This window comes from Thunnus thynnus, chromosome 8 (assembly GCF_963924715.1).
Source record: "Thunnus thynnus chromosome 8, fThuThy2.1, whole genome shotgun sequence".
NCBI classification, from domain to species: Eukaryota; Metazoa; Chordata; class Actinopteri; order Scombriformes; family Scombridae; genus Thunnus; species Thunnus thynnus.
The window spans coordinates 19,211,743-19,233,147 of NC_089524.1; the positions used below are offsets into that span (position 1 = coordinate 19,211,743).

Sequence of the window (21,405 nt, forward strand, 5' to 3'; positions counted from 1 at the left end):
TTCCGGTGTAGCAGAGCGGTGTTCCCACCGGCTGCAGCAGGGGGGGTGAATTATCTTGTCGGCCAGTTTCAGGGTCTCTCTGCTGTCTGTCAGCGCTGTACTGTACTGGGGATGCCAAGATGGCTGCAAGCAATTATTTCGGCTTCACACATGGTGCCGGTCCGCAATACAGGTAATTCAAGTTGATGCAGCTTCATGTCAGCGCGACTTTTAAGTCACATTAGCAAGTCGTCGGTGTTTGTCGGTCACCGGCGGGATTTGGCTGCGTGGCGGCGCAGAGACGAGCTAGCTTGAAACGCTAGTTGAGTTAGCTAACGTTAGGCCAACGCTTCCAGACACGCTGCTCCACTTTAGGTGAATCCCAGTAAAGTAAAGTCATCCTCTACTGATGGTTTAACACCGCCGATGTACTTTACTGACACACTGATGTCCTGGTTAGTGTCTGGCAGCCGGTTAACCGAGCTGACTTCAGCTGTGACGGTGAGATTTTGGCAGCGGTTAGGATTAGGGAGAGCTAACTCTGGTCTGGTTTTACTGAGGGTTTATTATCTCACAAGCGGTTCATTTATTATAGATGATTGATCAATAGAATCATGCTGCCAGAGAGGAAAAAACTAGATAGATAGATGCTTGTGTTAGAGGTAGAAAACTAAGTCAAACCCTCGCAGTATGGATGGTTGTTTGGCAAGTTGGTCTAACAGGTTAAATTATTTTATATCACTTTGACAGGTGATCATATTAAATTGACATTTGACTCACTGCGGTCAGTGAAGTGTGAGGATTTCATGCTTCCGGTTGGTTTAACAAACCAAACCTGGCAAACAGAAGTGATGTTGCTTTCCCTGCACCACAGCACACATAACATGCATCCTTCTTCACGTCTATTTAGTTATCAGATTATGAATAATCCTTGTCAACAGACCTGCAGTCGGTGCTGCCTTTATGAAGGTTAAAATTTTCAGTTTTTGATTAAACTGTTGTAGAGAGGTGTTGTTTCAAATTTATTATTTTAGAGGCTGTTTTTGTGGTTCTGTTGAGTTTTACTGCATTATACTGAGGGGTGTCACATGTTTAGTCAACCCCATTAGGGCTGATAAGGATATTATCTAGATTAATCATTTAGTCTTTGAAATGTCAAAAAAAGGGAAAAAAAACTCCCATTTTAGTCTAAGATAACATCTTCAAATCTCTTGTTTTTTCCGACCAACAGTCCAAACCCTGAAGCTATTTAATTTACAATAAACATTAAACAGAGGAAAGCTGCAGTTGCTCACATTTGAGAGGCTTGAACTAACTAAAAAGTGACTGTAATGATTAATCGATTATCAAAATAGTTGCTGTTTAATTTCCATTTGGTTAATCAACTTATCGCTGCAGCTTTAAACCCCATTTATTATCAATCAGTGTAGACTAAATATTAGTCACATCTGTCAGTGTATCATACAAATACAACCAAGGACAGATTAGACTGTGTTAGTTTTAGCTAGGTGTGCTTAATGTTTGTATGCGTTTCCTTCAGTCTGAGCTACTTCCCCTGATTTTAATTAACTGATGACCTGTCTTAAAGGTTCAGTCCTATTTCCAGATTGAGCTCCAACTTCTACAGCTTCAATTTAGATGTAAGGTTTTTGTCTCCGTGTGATGCTGACTTACTGCAGATAAGGTAACAGTGTCTGTAGTATTTACAGTCGTAGTATAGTATTAGTTCCATAAACATTGAGTGAGTATTAAGGTTTACTCTCCATTGGGAAACAGCTGTATCCTGTGTCCAAAATGTAAAATATTTAATAGATAAGACATTCGGATTTCTGGGCTTTGGTAGCAGGAATCGGCCAGAACACAAAAGTAGGTCAACAGCCGAATGTTTAACTAAATTTATCGATTTGTTTTCTGTTTTATTTGTACTGCTGAAATATCTGGAACGGTGTCAGACTTGAATGTTTAGATGTGTGTCACTGCAAAGTATGTGACACTTTCGTAATCTAAATATTAGATCTTGGAAATTTGCAGTTCGTGCTTCTTCAGTATTTTAAGGCTAAGATAATGAAAATACAGAGCAACTATTAAGATACTCGACATCAGCTACAGACTAGTCAGTCTTGGAAAAAAGTATTTTTCCCTTCTTGGTGGTCTTTGCATGGAAGTAAAAGTTTCCTGTGCAACTTCTCAGTGTTTCCACACTGTCCAGCATTTATTTATAAGATAAATTTAAGATCACTCTTATAGCACGTTTACCCTGTGCGTTCTTGTATGACCTTAAGGCGTCATTTAATTTTAGCCTTCTCACGTTCTTGTCCATCCTGTCAGTGAAAGCTTAATAGAGATGCTGAGGCTTCAGTTACAGATGTCGTTGCCAGTAACCGCTCTCTGCGTCCCGAATCACTGTCACAATTCAAATCTCACAAGAGATTAACGAGAGGTCGGTGCAGGTCTGCTCAGTGAATCATATATTATTTGAGCTTCTGCAATTAAATCATCCCGATCAGGTGTGATGTTTACGTGTTACGTGTTGGTAGTTTCTGTCATTTAAAGTGCAGTAAAATTATACTGTTACTAAAGATGAATGAATAAAACTCACCTGCCTGCACTGTAAAACAATCCTGCTGTTCTGTAAAGCTTTAGTTGTTTTCATGTAAAACTCACCTGGGATTCATTTACATGATCACAGAAAAGGATGCAAAATATTCTGAGCAGATAAGTTGTTACACCAGACAAGATGGATCCTGTAGTGAATGCAGTTCAAAATTCAATTTAAATTGCTGTGATTAAAAAAAGCTTTTGCTCTGAATGTAAAAATATCTGCCGGTATTTGACTTTTTTATGAAAGAAAACACATGCACTTTAAATGTGATCTGATCTCAGGTTTCCTTCAAGATAAAGACTGAAGTGAATGTTTTCCCAAAGTTTAATAATTTGAAGTCTAACTCCCCCTCTCCTCTCCTCCTCTTCAGTACCCAGCCTCCCCAGGCCTACTCCCACCCCTCTACAGCCAGTTACAGCGTCCAGCAGGCTCCTGCTGTGGCTCATGCAGTGACCGCATCCTACTCTCCAGCCCCAGTCCAGGCAGCCCGGCCTGTGGTCTCCGCCCCTTACCCTACCTATCAGAGCCACCAAGCCCCCCCAGACTATGCCTACAGACAGCCAGATCCCCCAGCTCCTCCGCAGCCCACTACCACCCCACAGACGTACCAGGTATACTCGGACACGGTCAGTCTCTTTCTGCTTCCCTTATGATTTCAGCTTTCCAGTGTCTCACTGCATGACGTGGTCATTTTGGATGTTGTATAATGCAGTTTTTGTAATTTTAAAAGTATTTTTTAAAGCCACTGTGTGTAGAATTTAAAAAATGTCCTTTAGTGCTTTCACAATGTCAATATAAAAAAGACGGTTTACATTATCGTGGGAAATCTTCAGATGGGCCAATAAATCTTCAGGTCACCCACAACGTAGCATTAAACTCAAAACTTGTAAGAGAAAGACTCTTGAAGCTGTTAGAGTTCAATGTGAATAGGTTTACTGTGCATAAGGACCGATACAAGCAAACCGAGGCCTCGATCCCGGGAAGAAGAACCTAATGCAAAATCATAAAACATCATATTATATACCCTCTTTACCCCTCCTAATGTGGAGCTTATTTTTATAGTCTCTACCTCGTTTTTTAATCATATTCAAAACTATTCTGGCATTATTGCTGAGTTCATTAGTGATCTTGATGCTTTGGTAATGATCCAAGTATGATTCATCTTAGAAGCAATGGTGTCTCAGACTTCTCTAAACTTTATCAGTTGCATCTGGTTTGGAGATAATAATGTCTCAACATCTTCCACAGGCCAAGTGACCTTTAATCACCTCACAGAGAACCAAAATATTATATTACTTATTAGCCTTCTAATGAACTTCCCTGGGTATTGTCTCTTATTGACATAAATGCTGTCTTTGCACATTCACATCCGTTTGATCAAGGGAAGGCAGCCTCCACCGCAGCATTTCTCCACAAACAAAATCTTAAGCCATTAGAATAATTTGATAATCAAACACTAATTCTACACGTTGTGGCTTTAATGTCGTTTTATGATATCTGTGCTTTTTGTTGTTGATAAAACAAAAATAGTCATTAAGCTATGCTGCAGTTTTAAGATGCTGCGTTCACATTGGATTGAAAGCTCTCTTGTAAACTTCAGCAGGACAACTACAGCTACGGACGGCCCGCTGCCGTGACGACCTACGACAATAAACAGTACTATCAGACAAGTATAGCCCCAGCTCAGAGGACTCCCACAGAGAATTACTACCAGACTGGTGAGTCAGTTTACTTTTATTTTTAAATTGTCTGGAGTTGTTGTTTTTTTTAAAAGTCATTTTAAGGGATGGATGGTGAAACTGCAGTACAAATACATGATGTGTACATTGGATTTTTCAACTGTAAAATGTCATACTCTGTATCTTTGTCTCAGTTCTTTAATGACCAGATTCAGAGGATTTGTATCAGAGATGTCTGCTGGACTCAGATTTTTTAAAACTCTCAAATATGAGTATCGGTTCTGGCCTCAGACATCCAGCATTAGTTGGGCTCTACTCAACAAGAATCTCAAATCAAGATATTGTAGTTTAGTTTTCATGTCCTGATGAATAATAATTTAAATACGATTAACAAAAATTGGTCACAGTTTGAGAGCACATGTAAATACATGATACTTTTGACTTTGTAATTTTGAATCCTGTGATGGAAATTTACTTAAAATGTATGTAATTGCTGAATCACTGTATGTAGATACATCTTGAATAAGGAGCATGAACCTTTGAAACATTAAGGATGAGTCTTGCGCTCCTCTTTATGTGAGTGTGTATTGGGAAAACTGGTGACTAGATGACTATGGGAGCCGAATACGTAATTCTTGATAACCTTGTTTTCTGTCTTGTGGTATAAAGTGAGTGTTTTGGTGTAGAGCTCTAAGCAAACTGTATGCAAGACACCCTGTTTGTTTTGCCTTCTGGTACCAGAATGAAAGAATACATTCAATAAGGCAACAGAGGCCAGCGAGTTATCATTTTATTCACCAAAAATACTTGAGCACAGTTTTCACCACAATGTTGACTTTCATATAATCAGTGTTTCAGGTCTAATTAACAGTGTAGAACTCGGATAAACACTCCTCACTTGGCTTGCTGTGGGAATAGTCGCTCATCTGTCATTACGGTGTTCGTGTTGTTTACTTAGCACTTTTCAAGGGTTATATGATACATGTGGAATGTGTCTGGTGCTCATTTAGTAGTGAAATGAGGATCCTGTCCGCCTTGCCAAAAACTCTTGACAGGCCATCCCAGAGGATGTGTCGGATGCGTCGGATCTCTTTTGCTCTCCGCTGCTGACCTTCTTTTCCACCTCCTCTCTCTTCTCTCTTCTCTCCCCCCTTTGCTCCATCACTCCCGCGACTCCCTTCCTGTTTCAGTAGGAGTGAAGAGCGCTTACAGTCCAGTCCCCACCACTGTGTACAGCCAGCCTCCTCCACCCCAGAGGCAGGTAACAGCCCTGAAACCACTGGCCCCCTCCAGCTCTGTGTCCACTAGCTACAACATCTACCCAGTATCCACCAGTGTCCAGCAGCCTCCCACACCCATCTCCTCCTACACCCTCGGCTCCACGTTCAGCTCCTCTGTCTCAGCCACGTCCTACTCAGGTAAGATAAGAGATGGGATTTACCCAATGTGTTGGCTGTACAAAGTAAAATAAATACAGAGTAGCATAAATATACTTTATATTTACACATAGTAAAGAAATAAATACATATGAAGTTAAATCTGCAAACCAGATTTTTTTGGCCACAAGGAGGCAGCAGAAACACAAGCTGTAAACACAACACTGACACATTGTCTCTGAACTTGGCAAACATTTGCCTATCACACATTCGGCAAATACGGAGCAACATTAACCACTGGCCACCTGTTGAAAGATTTACTCTCCTGGTCACTGTTTTTGGTCTACATCAACCACGAAGGGAAATATCCGGCTCTGGAAATGACCCTGATTAGAGAAAGTTTAATCAAACTGTAAATTTGCAGTTGTAAGTATCAGGCAGGTCACTCTCCTGGCATTTGAGATTTTGCCAGAAGTCTTTTTTTTTTAAAAAAAAACAAAAACTTTCAAGACCAGGGGTATTCAAAGTCTGAGACTGTAGGCATCCCCTCAGACAAAGCTTGGAAAAGTTTCGCTCAATTCCTGGATGCCTATGGGATCATGATTATGTTATTTGATCCCATAGACACTCAACAGTTGAGCCAAAATAGCCTGATATTGCGGTTTGACATATTTCAGACTACACCAAATACAAAAAGGTCTGTCTGAAGACATTTATTAGTTTCTGACTCTGAGAAAGTGGGAAAAACAGTAAAATTCCCTTAAACTACTGTATCTCTGAACTATCTCTTTAACCAGATCACACACATTTAGGCTATTCTACATGATCTCCTTTTGATAACTAATGTAATATTTTTTCACTTCTATCACTGAGCCTCCCCTGAAACTGTTTGGAGCCCCCCTGGTGAGGCCCGCCTCCCACTTTGAAAACCTCTGGTTTAGTCAAACCTCACGAAGGATGCAGCAATGCTCAACATGACACTCTACACATTGAATGAACATAAACAGTATAAACCCAAACATCAAACTGAAAGCAATAATATTCATATATTTGAGCGAAACATTTTTATAATCCCCCAAAAGTCTCTCACAGTCTCTCTAAAGAACAATAAAATACTGCGACTCAAAAATCCATTTCTGGTTTTCTCTTTCAAATATAATTCAGTTCAGTTCAGTTCTGGTTGTTTCCAATAAAATGAAAAATGTCATTGATGATTACCTGTGAGTTTATCACTTCACGAAATCCGCCCTTCACATAAAAGTGGTCATGTGATCCATCGCTATAATAAAGACATTGATCATAGCTGCTAAAATAAAGGTGCAATGACTGACTGAAAGGATTATTTAGAGCTGATATTTTTCTTCTTTGTTGTGTCCAGCTTTAGTGAGTGACTGTGTTTTCAGTGCAGGTTGTTTCTTAAGATTGCGTGGTATCCACTGTGTGTTGCAGTGGATAAGAATAAAGACCAAGTAAGCCAAGAGTGTCTTTGATGCTGAACAAAAGCCTGAGCTGATTGTTAGCGGCTGGGACAGGTGTATACAATTATTTTTATCTTGTTAATTAAAGGTTGAAGTCGGGATTTCTTTGTACATTTTTAACACCCATCAAAGGCGACTGCGATCCTTCTTGATCTTTAGTTGGCCTTGATGCAGCCTCTGGTGAAATTAAAATACATCTTACTTATTGCCAGCGTGACTGGTGGCTGTTCATGTGTGACCCAAATCCCGCTTTTCTCTGCTCTCACTCTCTCTGCTCCTGCTCTCTCACCCTTAGGCATTAGCTACTCCAGTTATGATTCAACCGGCTACACCTCCACATCCACCCCCTCCTATTACCAGCCGGCCCAGCAGACTCTCTCCCAGCCGCAGCCTCCTCCCCAGCAGCCACAGCAGCCCCAACAGCCCCAGCCCCCCATCCAGCCGCCCCCCAAGCAACTCACAAGCTCTTCCTGGAGCAACTCGGGCAGCAACATGGTGACAGCCCCGGCCGGAAACACTTACAAGAAACCCACGTTTCACCAGAACAAGCTGCAGAAGCCTAAAGGGCCTCCGAAGCAACCCCAGCTCCATTACTGTGAAATTTGCAAGATCAGCTGTGCAGGCCCGCAGGTAGGAGTTTATAATGGCAAGATTTTGTTCATAAGCTTTCAATATAAAGCCCTCTCTCTGTGGTGCAGTGAATACAAAAAATAAAACAAATATGTTACATTATTAAGATGTGACACTAGAGAACATTAGTTTCATTCTCTCTTGATGATATTAAGTTTATTTTGTGAAATCCAGTGAAAAAGTAACAAATTTGACTTTTTTTCTTTATGTGTAATTTATGGTTTCATGCTTCCATTCGACTAACTGGTATGTTTTACTGAATCAGACGTACCGGGAGCATCTAGAGGGCCAGAAGCATAAGAAAAAGGAGGCAGCCCTGAAGTCTGGGGGGCAGACGGGGGCCAGCAACGGGCCCAGAGGGGTCCAGACCCAGTTACGCTGTGAGTTATGTGACGTCTCCTGCACTGGAGTGGACGCCTACGCCGCCCATATCCGCGGGGCCAAACACCAGAAGGTTAGCACAGCTGTGATGCTTTTGTCTTTGAGTTTTCGTAGATCTTTCAGAAGACTCAACACAACATGCTTTCATTATTGGACACGACTGTGGTGTACTCATGTGATGTTCCCTCCGAGCTGCCAAGTCTCAGAACAAAACCTCCCCCAGGGATCTGCGATGGGATTAAGTATCAGCGGCCTTAAATGGTTGTATCTCACTCTGTCTCTCTTTGTCAACCTTGGAAAGGTGGTGAAACTTCACACCAAGCTGGGCAAACCTATACCTTCAACGGAGCCGGTGTTGGTGAATTCTGCTCCGGTTATCACAACCTCGACAGCTGGGAAACCTCCAGCCTCCACCTCCGCTCCTGCCTCGGTCTCAACCACTTCATCTCCTGCTGCTACACCCAAACAGATGGCTGTAAACGCCACGGCTAAAACAACAGCACCAGTCAAGAAACCAGCTCCTTCCAAAATAACTGTCATTTGTAAGTTTGTCAACTTAGAGCACTTTAATATCTAGTCCCAATCTGATATTTATGTTTTCCTACCCACTTCCCATCCCCTACCGACCTACCATTTAAAGGTTTAAATCAAAACTCATATGGGTTTTGAAAGAAACTCACACTTCAACAGAGCTGGAGTTTGTGCAGTTTTTAAACCTTGAAGTGTGAACCTATATTGAACAATTTTCCCCTCAAAGTCATTTATTAGCATTTGAAGTAGAACCCTTCAATATAAGTATTCATTTAAGTGTAATACAAATGTTTTTTTTCCTAACAAAGGTACATATGGTATTGGTATATATCATGTATTTGTTACATCATAGTCAGTGCTTTAAACTGCAACATCTTGCCTGCTTCACAGCCAATAAGCCAGCCAGCGCTCCGGTAGCAGCAGCATCAGCGGTGGTGGTAGCAGCGAAGGTGGAGGAGCCGATGCAACAGTCAGTTCAGAAGATGGAGTCTCAGAGTGACGACGAGGACAATGACAGAGCCGGGGGCCAGGGAGACATTCAGCCAGTCGGACACGACTATGTAGAGGAGGTAAGCAGGAAATGAAAAGAAAAATTATCCTGATATCACTCATAAATGTGTCCTAACCAGTGCAGTATATCTGAGGAATAATAATGGCCACTGCTGGTGTGTCATAGGTACATCAAAAAAGTTACTGTACATTGTAAAGTAAAAATTGCTTAAGATTATTTTAGAAACATTTTTATTATTATATAATTTGTGCAGCTTTTTGTGTTGTTCACAGGACTTTACAACATGAACACAAAAGCAACACTTGAACACAAATGTCAGGGTCTTGTAATTAATACTGGGCCAATATTTTCATTAAAGAATTTGTGCTTCCAAATATCAGTTCTGGCTCCAGAAACAAAAAAACATTTTTAGTCAAGCTTCAGTTGTGATGATGTTGGGAAATATATATATAATACAGTATATTTATATATAATTCTAATAACAGTTACATTGTACTTTAATGTTGAGATACTATATACTAATATACTACTTGTATATTCATCTAAACTTTCTGTCTTTCAGGTTCGTAACGATGACGGCAAAGTGATCCGATTCCACTGTAAATTGTGTGAATGTAGCTTCAACGACCCAAACGCTAAAGACATGCACCTGAAGGGAAGAAGACACAGACTGCAGTACAAAGTAAGAGCATCACTATTGATTCCTGTCTGACTGGTTATCCACAATCAGACAGAAATCAGCTCCAGTTATCACAACCACAGACGCATAATGAGCAACCTTCATCTGTAAAGTTGAGGAAAAGGCTTTCAGTGTTTCTGGTATTATATAACTGGGACTCTCAAACTTGGTTCCATACACAGAAGTGTTTTCAGGTAGTTTTCCAAACTGTCTCTATCCACCCTGAAACACTAACACCGTGGCTAAACTGTAATCTCTTCCTTCTTCTCCTTCCTTCTACCTTCAAAGAAAAAACAAAAATTTCAACCGTAATCTGATAAGGAGTTGGGTAGAACGGATAAACTAGTCTGACAGATTTACAGCCTTTAACCCAGGCTTAAACTAATCCCCGGAAAACTCTTTTTTAAATATGTCGACAATGACATTATTGTGTGAACGCCTGTTTTGATGCATGAAATGAGCAATCGCAGAGAGATCTGGAGGTGTGAAAAAACTGGCCTTTTTAATGTTTCTTGCCTTGTCTTTGAAGGTTTTCATTCTGCAGAGCTCAGATTGAATTTTCACTTTATTTTTTATTCTGTCTGTATTGTATGTAAGTGTGGGAATCACCTGACAAAGTGCAGGCTCACATGTGTACCGACTCTCTGGCTGCATTACCCTTACATTTCTTCTGTCGTCCTCTGGCTCGCTCTGTAGAAGAAAGTGAATCCAGAGCTTCCTGTGGAGATCAAGCCCAGTAACCGGGCCAGGAAGCTGCAGGAGAGCAAACTGAAGAAGCAGAAGCAGAAGGCGGTGCTGAAGAGACAGAGAGACGATGAGCAGCGCTGGCACATGGAGATGAGGTAGGACTTCCAGACAAAAATAAAGCCTGAATCCAAATGTCCACACTTCACTTCTCTTAAGAGACTTAAGTTCCTGAGAAGTCTGTGAGTAGCAAAAGAAACTGATCATTAATAAGTTACACAATTTAAAAGCCATAGTGATATTTATCTTTGAAGACATCTGGTCCTGTAAGTTTACTGATGTTGGGAGGTTTATTTTGCATAATTTGCCAATATCAGTACACTTAAGAACCGTTCAGAAAAGTACTTTGAGATGTGAGGTCTTAAGTCACATCTAATAGTGCATTTTATTCCCGTTGTGGCCCGGTGCCCTCACAGACTTCATATGATGATGGTGAAAAGTCACAAGGGTTCAGTTCACAAGTCTTGAGGTTGGACATTTAGATTCAGTCAGAGATCTAAATTTATGTACTCTTAAGTTTCCCATGTTTGCACAAAACAGACAGAAAAAGAAAATATAAATTCATCCAGGTAATACCAGTGAAGGGGAAGTGCTTAAGTTAATCAGCTGACTGTAAGACTGACGCATGTAAATGTGGACAAAAAAAGGGAATTTCTTACAGTATTTTTATAGACGCTTCCTATTCTCTCGACTCTCTCTGACACTGGTCAATCATATGATCTCTCTTGCATGTATAATAAGATACTGTAAGTTGTTAACATTGAATTAGATTTGATCATAAATGGCACTTTTAGGGGCCACCTCAGAAAGTTTCTTAATTTACCAGGCTTATTGTTTTGTTATATATATAGATAGAGGATATATAGATATATATAGAGGAATTAGATCAAAGTAGAGCTTTTGGTAAAGTTTTTTTTTAAATGCTTTTAAATGTTTTTATTGACTACTGTTTTTGGCAGCCATGACCATTGCCCTCTGGAAATAAGTGACTTTTTCTGCTCTAGTGACACATCCGTCCCCCTCTCCTGCAGGAGATATGAGGAGGACATGTATTGGAGAAGGATGGAGGAGGAGCAGATGTACTGGGGGGAGCAGAGACGCAGGATGGCTCCTCCACCACTGATGAGTCGCCCGGGTATGCCTGTCCCCCCTCTACTGGTGAGCTTCGCGATTGCTTTGTTGTGCTTTCACTTCAAAAAATAAAAATTGGCTCAAATCTACTGTAGAAGCTTTTATTTTATTCCCGTTCCCCTCAGTTTTGTAGTGTGATGAATTATTTTATTCACCCACTTCCTTCAGACGTGTGTGCGGCGGCCTGACTCCCCGGACGACCGCCACATCATGGCTAAACACTCCACCATTTACCCGGTGGAGGAGGAGCTGCAGGCTGTTCAGAGGATTGTCTCCCACTCTGAGAGAGCCCTAAAACTGGTGTCCGACTCCCTGCTGGAGAAGGAGACACCAGAAATTACTACTGCTGCTACTGAAAGTGGAGACGAAAAGGGGTAAAACGTCAATTTTGGCAGATTGTTTTTATATTTTTTGCTGACACGTTTGGGAAAACGTTAAAACCTAAAAGCACTTTTATTGATTTGAGCTACGGAAATGCAAAAGTATTAGTGAGTATCTGTGATCTGGCAAATATAGAAGCCATCAACAATAAAAGTTGCTGCAAATGTTACCACTTTAGCTTTAAGTTAAGCATGTATCTGATCCAACAGACATATATATATATATATATATAGATAGATAAAGATATATATCTAATAGAGATCGACACAGGTTCTGTTGAAGCTTTGTGTTTATAATACATGTGTAAAACCTGCTCTTAAAGTCTCTATCTTGGCCTTTTTCCCTCTCCTGACAGTACTGAGAACTCAGGACGGCTGCTAAAAGGCGTGATGAGGGTGGGCATCCTGGCCAAAGGCCTGCTGCTTCGTGGAGACAGAAATGTTGAACTCATCCTGCTGACCGCTAAGAAACCCACCATCACTTTACTGAAGAACATCGCTAAGCAGTTGCCCAAGGAACTGGCGGTAAGAAAACCTCACCAGTAAACTAAAGGGAAATGAAAGACTTCCCATGCTGTGCATGAGGCTGAAGGAGGGAAGGATTGAGGAATTCACAACATTAATATTCTTACAGTTTAGGTTTTACCTTAAATATTATAGGTGGGTATGGGATCATATAGAAGGACTGTAGAGACAAATCGGACAAAAAATGGCAGGAAAAAAGGCGTACTGTGCTGGTTTTCCCAGTAGTTTTCTAAATATGTGAAGTGCAGCGTATTTTTAAAACGAGGAAGTTATATTTGTCAGGTGGACTACACTGCCTTATGACTTGTCATAAGAGCTGCATCCTGAGGGACTGAATGACTTTTACGTTATATAAATAGAATGGGAACCACAGGATTTCCCTTTGTCTTTTTGTTGTAGAGCAAGGGAACAACAAAGATAATTGAAAACGTTGTGATGTAATGATGTCAGTAAACTCACATATTTTTAGATACAAGACACAAAAACCCAGAAAACTTCAACTGCAAAGACTCCCTTCATCCTAGATGGGTTTTTCTCATATTCCAGAGGAGTTCATGTTTCATTAGTGAACATGTACAACTATCTCCCACAGCCAGAAACACAATCATTATAAACTTCTAAGCTGTAAAAGAGAAATCAGTAGAGTTACAGTAACTACCACTCTGTAAAGGTAACGTTTATAACTCCATTCAGTCTGTTTCTCATTCGTTGTTGTTACAGCACATCTGGGCTGTTTATCCTTTTAATATGACATCTTAGGGAATACCGTGTGGATTCTGGCTTTGGGAGGAATTTTTCCATGTTCAAAAATGACTAAACTTCCCTCAGGCTAAAGAGAAAATCCCATGTGAATTACTTAATTTAATGGCATTTCCATTTAAGGCCAACAAGACAGAGGATTGCTACCAAATACAGCTATGATGACAACCTGAAGGTTGTGATGTGTTGTAATTGCTCACTCTTCCTCCCTCCTACTCTAGCTGTAACGAGTGTCTCATTAAAGGAGCTTTTCACTGATCTTTAGATTCACTGCCTGGTTATGACACCTGAATCCTACAGAGTGAGATGGGGTTTTTCTTCTTAAACCGCCTGATTTCCTTTCCTATATATTATTATTATTATTATTATTATTATTACAAAGATATTGCTGATGACTAATTGTTGAGAGATATTTTTGTTCATGCCACTAACCCTGCTTAAAAAAAGGGAACTGTAATCTCAATAGCCTTGAAAAAAAAAAAAAAAATTGCACAACCTGAGGTTAAAAACATTACAGTATTGCCCTGTAACCTTGCCAGACAAGGCTACTCTTTGCCCCCCGACACCCCTCCTCCTCTGTAGTGAGTAATCCCAAGTGTCCTTTTAACCGGCAGACATTTTCTGAAGATCAGTATGAGGTGCAGGCTCACCCCGAGGAGGCGAACATCGTGATATTATCAAGCAAGGAGCCCAAAATGCAGGTGACCATTTCTCTCACCTCGCCGCTGATGAGGGAGGACCCTGCTGCTGAGAAGGACAAGCAGGCAGGAGGAAAAGCGGCTGAGAAAGGTTAGAGAAGCCAAAAGCTTTCAGTACCAACCAAATGTTAGCGCTGTGTGTAATACACTTATATACCCCCCACTCCCCCCCACCCCCCGCTCCACCCTTCCACCTGGTAGCAGCCTAAAATTTTAGGCTGAAAAGCTCTTAAATTACTGAATGAGAGGTGGGACTTTAACCAAGCCCACATTCAAGTTGTTGTTTTTTTTCTTTAACTCCTAAAATAAGAATTAACTCTCACATTCATTTGTCCCACTCTTTTCATTTCCCCCATTTTTTGCAGTTACACTAGACCCCCAATTTCTTTATTTCTTTTCCACAACATGGGAATCTAAAGCCGGGCTCTCCGACCTTTCTGTGCCACTAGGGTGTGTGTTTATCTTGTGAACACACGCTCAGATAAAAACCTTTTGGGAAACTATAAGAGAAAAGCGATGATCACTGTTCAGATAATGCCCAGGGATGAAAATGCATCAAATGGTGACACTATTCAATAAATATTGTTAGTTTTGAGGCTTGATTTAAAAAAAAAAAAAAAAAAAAAAAAAAAAAAAAAAAAAAAGTATTGCTTCTTGTTGCATTTTGGCGATGATACTATGAGGGGGATTTTGAGGTCCAGTGACTTCTCATTCCCTTTTCTCTCATCCCTGCATCATATTTGCGGCATTATCGATGATAAGGTGTTGGAGTGTCATTTTATCGCCTCACAATGATCCGTGTTTTAATAATAATCAGACAGCATTAGTAAATCTGTTGTCATTGAGCTAATTTTCAAGATCATTGTGTTGCAAACACTCCTCCACCTGCTCCAACAACTGTCAGCATTGTAATGTGTTTTTCCCATTTGGAAAACATGTTAGAAATGTTTTCTGTGGCCGCTGTCTTTTATTTATTATTATTTTTTATTTTACTTTTGTTTGGGTTTGTTGATCAGTGCCCCTAATTCTGTATCAGCAGACCTAGACAAGCTAATGGCTAATCCTGAAGACCACACTTGTACACATACCACTAAGAACGGTAAAATGAAAAGACACCAGGTCGCCCATGTTTATTAAGCTTTTCAGAGTAGGAAGACCCTCTCAGCTGTCATCAGAGGGAGTCAGCTGCTGCTAAATCCAGACTCTAAGAGGCCTGATAAATATGGGTCGTGATTCTAAGTGGTATGCTAGTGTAGACTTCAAAAAAGAAAAAGTGGCTTTGTTTTTGTTTTGTATTTCCCCTGTAAGAAAGCTAATGTCCTCTGTTGTTGCTACAGTTCTAGTGAACATGGAAGTGTGGAAAGCCCGACGGCTGCTGTCACGAAATATTTCTTCATGGCAGTCATCAGTAACCACATTGAATGTTTTAGAGAGAGCTGGACTTTGTCATTTTTTAGGTGACCAGTCTTGTAAATGTGTCTTTAAATTTGTCCTCAAATTATGTCCACACATGCTTTATTATTTCATAAATTCAACACAGACAAAAGCTTTTTTTTTTTTTTTAAAAAAAAACAAACATAACTTTTTATTCTCCCATTTTTAGCACTACTAATTTAGTTAATCTCTGGCTTTGTCATATTGTGTTTAATAGATTTGACTTAAATTGGTTTGATTTTTGATGTTGTTACCTTTTTAAAATATGGAGGCATGAAGGGAAAGAAGTATCTTCGCTCTTGTGCCTTTATCTGCAAGAGAAACTTCCTTTGAAACATAATCAACCTTTTTCACAACAGATATTTGATGTGACAAAGCAAGAAAAGTACATGTACATTTCATAACATTAATGATGGCTGAATAGTGTTTCCAAATTATTGAACCTGGTAAAGTTACGCCAGTATAACTTCCTGTAATGAAATTGAGCCATCGTTAATGTTATCATGTTCAACTGTGCTTTTCCTGCTATGACAAGTCAAAATGTCTGCTGTGAGAAAGGTCTGTTGTAGAGGAGTAATGGAAGCCAGACTAAAAACATTTGGTATAAAATGAGAACAAAACACAATCTCATTTCCAAATACCCGTCTCCAAGGAGATAAAAGTCCATGTTTCAGTTGTTAAATGCTCTAAAGTGACATTTTTTGATCTAACATGTCTGTGACAGTCAGGCACTCATGCAAAGCTGATGATCCAGTGCAAGAAAAGAGGAAATCCAAAACACTCTGTTTGAGTTTAGTGAAGGAAGTTTTTAAAAGAAGTTGAAACAACTTAAAAAAAATTTTTACCTATTAATAATTCTCTTAGAAAATAATTGGAAATTTTCCACGCAAAGGGAGCAATTGGCAGTAAAGTGAAGAAAACTGATTTTGACATTTGGTGAATGAATGAAAAGATGCAGATTCATGGCTAGTTCCTGAACAACTGAAAAATGTAATTTACGAGTTGTTGATATTGATGAGACCTCATGATCACGAGAAGTAGCTGTATATCTGAAATTAGTTAAATGACAGAAAAATCTGTCTTTATTGCACCTTTCTTGTAGAGACATTTGGACTTGTTAAAGCAGGAAAAGCACAGGTGTAATTAATAACATTAACGATGGCTCTGCACCAGTTTAAAGTGGCTCAGTACCATCACCCCGGCACTGATGCACCTGAATGCAACGTGGACGTTATTAATACTTGAATTCCTTCACTACCAGTCGGTCTGCGTCCCAACCATCACCCACGGTCGCGAGCTTTAAATAGTGACTGAAAGAATGAGATCACGGATACAAGCGGCCGAAATGAGTTTCCTCCGGAGAGTCTCTGGGCTTAGTCTGTGAGATAGTGTGAGGAGCTCCGACATCCGGGGGGAGCTCAGAGTAGAGCCGCTGCTCCTTCGCATCAAAAGGAGCCAGCTGAGGTGGTTTGGGCACCTGGACCTCCCTCTGCAGGTGTTCCAGGCATGTCCAACTGGTAGGAGACCCCGGGGCAGACCCAGAACATGCTGGAGGGACTACATATCTCCTCTGGCCTGGGAATGCCTTGGGATCCCCCAGGAGGAGCTAGAGGGCGTTGCCGGGGTGAAGGATGTCTGGGTTTCCTTACTCAGTCGGATGCCACAGCGACCCGTTCCCAGATAAGCGTCAGAAGATGGATGAATGGACATTATTAATGTTATTAGTTACACTTGTGTTTCACGAGTCAAAATGTCTTTCTAGAGAAAGGCGTACTCTGGCTGATGATAATTGGATCCAAATTAATTATGAAATTAGCAGGGTAGGCAACAAATTCACAAAATTAACTATTGATTAAACAAAAACCCATCTGTCTTCTCTCTGAATGCCTTGGATTTCCATCTTTGTTTGCATGTGTCTGTCACCCTCCGCTCTACTTTTTTGCTATTTCTTCCACTCAGAATATTTGTAAAACACATAAACACACACAAGTCCGTATTTGATGGTCAAATTTCTTGCTTTGTTCTTGCATATTATATAATTTTCTCACCAAACAAACTGAAACAAAACAGTTTTTAAGGATTCATGGAAGTGTCTGGTCACATCAGATAAATGTTTCCGGTGTTTTTGTAATTTCGTCCCTGGTTCGGCGACTGTACATCAGCAGTAACAGGTTGTGACTTATTGTCTGTGATCTTCTGGGTCTTGCATTAGTTTTGCTGTAAGTCCGTACGTATTATCTCCATCAGGTGTGGCTGAGAAGGACCCTCCTGATCTTCTGAATAAGAAGAAATGTCTGGAATACCTGGCTGCTCTCCGTCACGCCAAATGGTTTCAGGTAAACACATCACAAACACTTTATCATCATTTACAGTAGTGTATCCTGCCGCCATCATTTCTGGTTACTGTTTCAGTCCCTGCTGGAAATTGTTATTGTTTTATTCACAAGAATAGACCTTTTTTCACAGTTTTGACTTATTTTGCTCATAGTCGGTGTAATTAATAAATAATATCTGTTATTAATGTTTTTTTAATTAGCTACACCAGTGTTTTTCCTATTATGACATGTCAAATTGTCTGCTGTGGAAAAGGTCTTCATCAAATTCCAAATTTTTTACAGCAGATGAAAACTTCAACTTGTCAAACACAGGTTTAACTAATAACCTTAATAATGACTTCTTTCCATCTAGCTGTGAGAGGGCCTTGTTATTACGGGTGCAGCTAAATGGAATGACGCCATCATCGATGTTAAGCAATATAGTAAATAGAGTTGTATGTTGGAAGCAGACATTACTTTGTTTGTTCTCTGGCACTACAGAAGAAAAACCACATTGGTTTACTGGCATTCAAGTTAATTCCTGTTCTGTTATTTCTTGTGGGGCTGCTTGTTCTGTGTTTTTTTTTTTTGTTTTTTTTTGTTCGTTTTGTTTTGTTTTGTTCATTTACTGTTAAACAGTTGTTTCTGACCTCCTGTTGTTCTTATAACTTTGGATAAAATCTCAATGCAGAAGCCTCCCATTATAACCAGAAAACCTTCCCACTATAATAAAGACAGTGTTTTATTTCAATAACATCTAATTTGTAGAGTTATTTTCCTATTTTAACAAGTTACTGTGACTGTGTCACTACTATGGGATGGATTTTGGCTGTTTGTTAACAATCTCTAATAGCAATTTGAAGTTTAGAGTAGAATCATACATCCTTATTTAAAACTTACATTTTACAGTCACCAGTTAAGTTTACAATGGTGTCGTCAGAAGTTCAATTTATCTAATATTGATCACAATGTTAAGTTTATTTTTATTTATTTTCTTTTTTGTTTTTTGTCTTAATCTCTAAAGGCTCGCGCCAACGGGCTGCAGTCCTGTGTGATCATCATTCGGGTGCTGAGAGATTTATGTCAGCGGGTGCCCACCTGGGGGAAGATGCCCGGCTGGGTAAGTGACTTCACCTGTCCCTTATCATGTTTGCTGAAAACATTTACATTAATACTTTTGGCACACTTTATAATGTGTATATCATATAATATCATATAAGGTGTGAGAGATGGGACAGTGACAGGAAGAGGTGTATCAATAAGCAAAAATTGTATTTCTTTCTCCAGGCAATGGAGCTGCTGGTGGAGAAGGTCATCAGCAGCGCTACAGGCCCACTCAGCCCGGGGGAGGCCATGCGCAGGGTGCTGGAGTGCATCTCCACAGGCATCCTGCTGCCAGGTCCGACAGATATACGTATGTTATACGAATAAGTAGAGTTCAGAAAATCTCTCCAGTTGATAAACGCCACCACACCTTGATGATTCATTATTTCTGATCTCTTCTGTCACATTAATATTTCTTGTTTCCCTCCCCTTACTCAGACGGACCAGGTTTGCTCGACCCCTGTGAGAAAGAGCCGACAGACGCTTTGGAAAGCATGATGCTTCAAGCCAGAGAGGACATCACCGCCAGTGCGCAGGTACGTTCCCAAAGCTCCCATTCAGTGTTTATTGAGCATCTCAAAGCACATCAGCAGTTTTGTTTATAACCTACATTTCTTTGCTCTCTTCTTCGGTTCCAGCATGCACTACGGCTGCTCGCTTTCCGTCAGATCCACAAGGTTCTGGGCATGGAGTCCCTGCCTGCGTCCAAAGCCAACGCTCGCAACCGCAAGCGGCGACGGGACGTCAGCGACACAGGCGAAGGGGAGGGGGAGGGCAAAAAAGACAAGAAGGAGGAAGCAGCGAGCGCTTGACCTCTGCCCTCAGAGTGGGGGCGTTTGCTAGTTTAGAGACTGGTAGAATGTCACAACTTTAAACTTTTTCTTATCTCGAAAACAATCTTAACACGCAGCTATACACATATGAATATAACTGACTTTACATGTTACATGTCTACCCTTGAATTAAGAGGAATAACATGTCGAGGAGGAGACTGAAAGTTTGAGAATCTGTACTGCAAATCCTTCTCCCATGTAGCGATTTCCTGCAGATTTAGTGTACTTTTTAAAGTGTGCAAAGTAAATTGGCTCAGTAAAAAAAAAAATCATGAAAGTTACTGATTGCATCATTCCATTTCAGTATAATTGCACACTAACTACTGACCACCCCTCCATGTTCATTCACAATAGTTAAACCGCCACTGTCGCCCACAGTTGTATTGTTTATGTATTAGAGGTGCTCTGATATGAACGCCTCCAGTACAGTTTAAACATCAGCACCTTGCGCTTTATTTTCTCTTTAAAAAAGAGACTGAACCTTTCTGCTTTTCAGGCCAGTTCAATTTTACCATCCGACTCACGGAGCTAACATAGGTGCATGACGTTTGTACACTCTAATGTGTTTTTCAGTCTATGTTAAAAAAAGATGAGGTTTATGTTGAGGCTTTGAAACTGTGAGAGAGATCAGAGAAGACTGACTGTACTGTGATGTTCATTGTGCCTAAAAAACCCCGACACATTAGTAATAAAATAGTGTGGCGCCATTGAGAGAACCCTCACAGGTCCTTCCTGAACTCTTCAAGCCCTTTTTGCTCCCACTTGAGTCTCCTGTAAAGCGACATTTCCCTCTAATACGTTTTGAAAATCAGAGGAAGCCGGGACAAAAGAGTTTTAAAATCCAACCAAAGGCCCTGCACCACACGTTCAAAACGAGACAAAAATAACTTCCCCCCCCCCTTGAATACGTCATGATGATTTGTCAAGAACCCACAAACTTGATGGGAGGTTGGGAGGTCCCCATGAAGCTCTCTGCGGAGAGGAGGTCTTTGATGAGAGACGTCATATGTTGCACAGTCTGTAGCATGCTGAGGGAATGAAGCACTTACGAAATGACAATTACTGTATGCAGCCATAATTTTATCATTTAAATATGCCTAGTAATCTTTTTTCTTCCAGAGTATGGTTAGCAGAAGAGAGAAGCTTTAGTCAGAAAAAAAAATGTAAGACTGAATATCTACTGTAATGATCAAGTGGTTACTAGTCCTTTGACTTTCTTCCTTGTGCCTGCATCATGTTGTGTATTACAGAAGACAAAGGGGAACATTTATGAGTTGTTTTGTCAGGTAATGATCTTACTTCACAGAGATGTAGGACAGGGAAGGGACAATTGCACAACTCTTTGGCTTAAAAGTTAAATGTGAGAGAATTATTGTGCAGTTTTAGTTAGATTTCATTTACCAAGAGCATCATATAGGTATTGCTTATTTTATTTCTGAAGGATGTTGCAATCTATTTTGTATTGTTGAAACGGAAAAGTGTGAACGTTGCTGTCCTATTATTTGAATGTCTTTGTAGTGTTGCCTAAAATTAAGGTGGAGATATTAAAACACTTTTAAGCCATTTTTGTCACCTTTGGATTTTGTTGTTTTTGTATTTTTGCACATTTAAGCAGTCAAACATTGTGTAGAAACAG

General features: G+C 40.3%; 1 protein-coding gene across 11 annotated transcripts; it reads left to right on the forward strand.

Moving 5' to 3' along the window:
* The first annotated feature begins 13 nt into the window (after nt 1-13).
* Nucleotides 14-21,332, forward strand: zfr2 (zinc finger RNA binding protein 2). 11 transcript variants are annotated; one of them, XM_067596958.1, is made up of 19 exons: nt 14-172; nt 2,952-3,207; nt 4,182-4,299; nt 5,451-5,678; nt 7,410-7,744; nt 8,010-8,198; nt 8,427-8,667; nt 9,047-9,225; nt 9,730-9,849; nt 10,543-10,688; nt 11,595-11,748; nt 11,890-12,095; nt 12,458-12,626; nt 14,000-14,174; nt 17,765-17,853; nt 18,857-18,952; nt 19,120-19,246; nt 19,375-19,472; nt 19,575-21,332. In XM_067596958.1, the coding sequence occupies exons 1-19, from the start codon at nt 120-122 to the stop codon at nt 19,746-19,748; spliced, it is 3,153 nt and encodes a 1,050-aa protein (XP_067453059.1). In that variant the 5' UTR covers nt 14-119; the 3' UTR covers nt 19,749-21,332. The 11 variants fall into 11 exon arrangements, with proteins under 11 accessions (XP_067453059.1, XP_067453064.1, XP_067453067.1 ...); XM_067596963.1 differs by having other exon boundaries at nt 19,120-19,231; XM_067596966.1 differs by having other exon boundaries at nt 11,622-11,748.
* Nucleotides 21,333-21,405: the final 73 nt, after the last annotated feature.

Bases quoted from the DNA above. Each gene is read 5' to 3' on its own strand.
- zfr2 (XM_067596958.1), top strand. From the start codon at position 120: ATGGCTGCAAGCAATTATTTCGGCTTCACACATGGTGCCGGTCCGCAA. The intron at 5,679-7,409 runs GTAAGATAAGAG...TCTCACCCTTAG, and splicing joins CTCAGCCACGTCCTACTCAG to GCATTAGCTACTCCAGTTAT. The intron at 17,854-18,856 runs GTAAACACATCA...TAATCTCTAAAG, and splicing joins GTCACGCCAAATGGTTTCAG to GCTCGCGCCAACGGGCTGCA.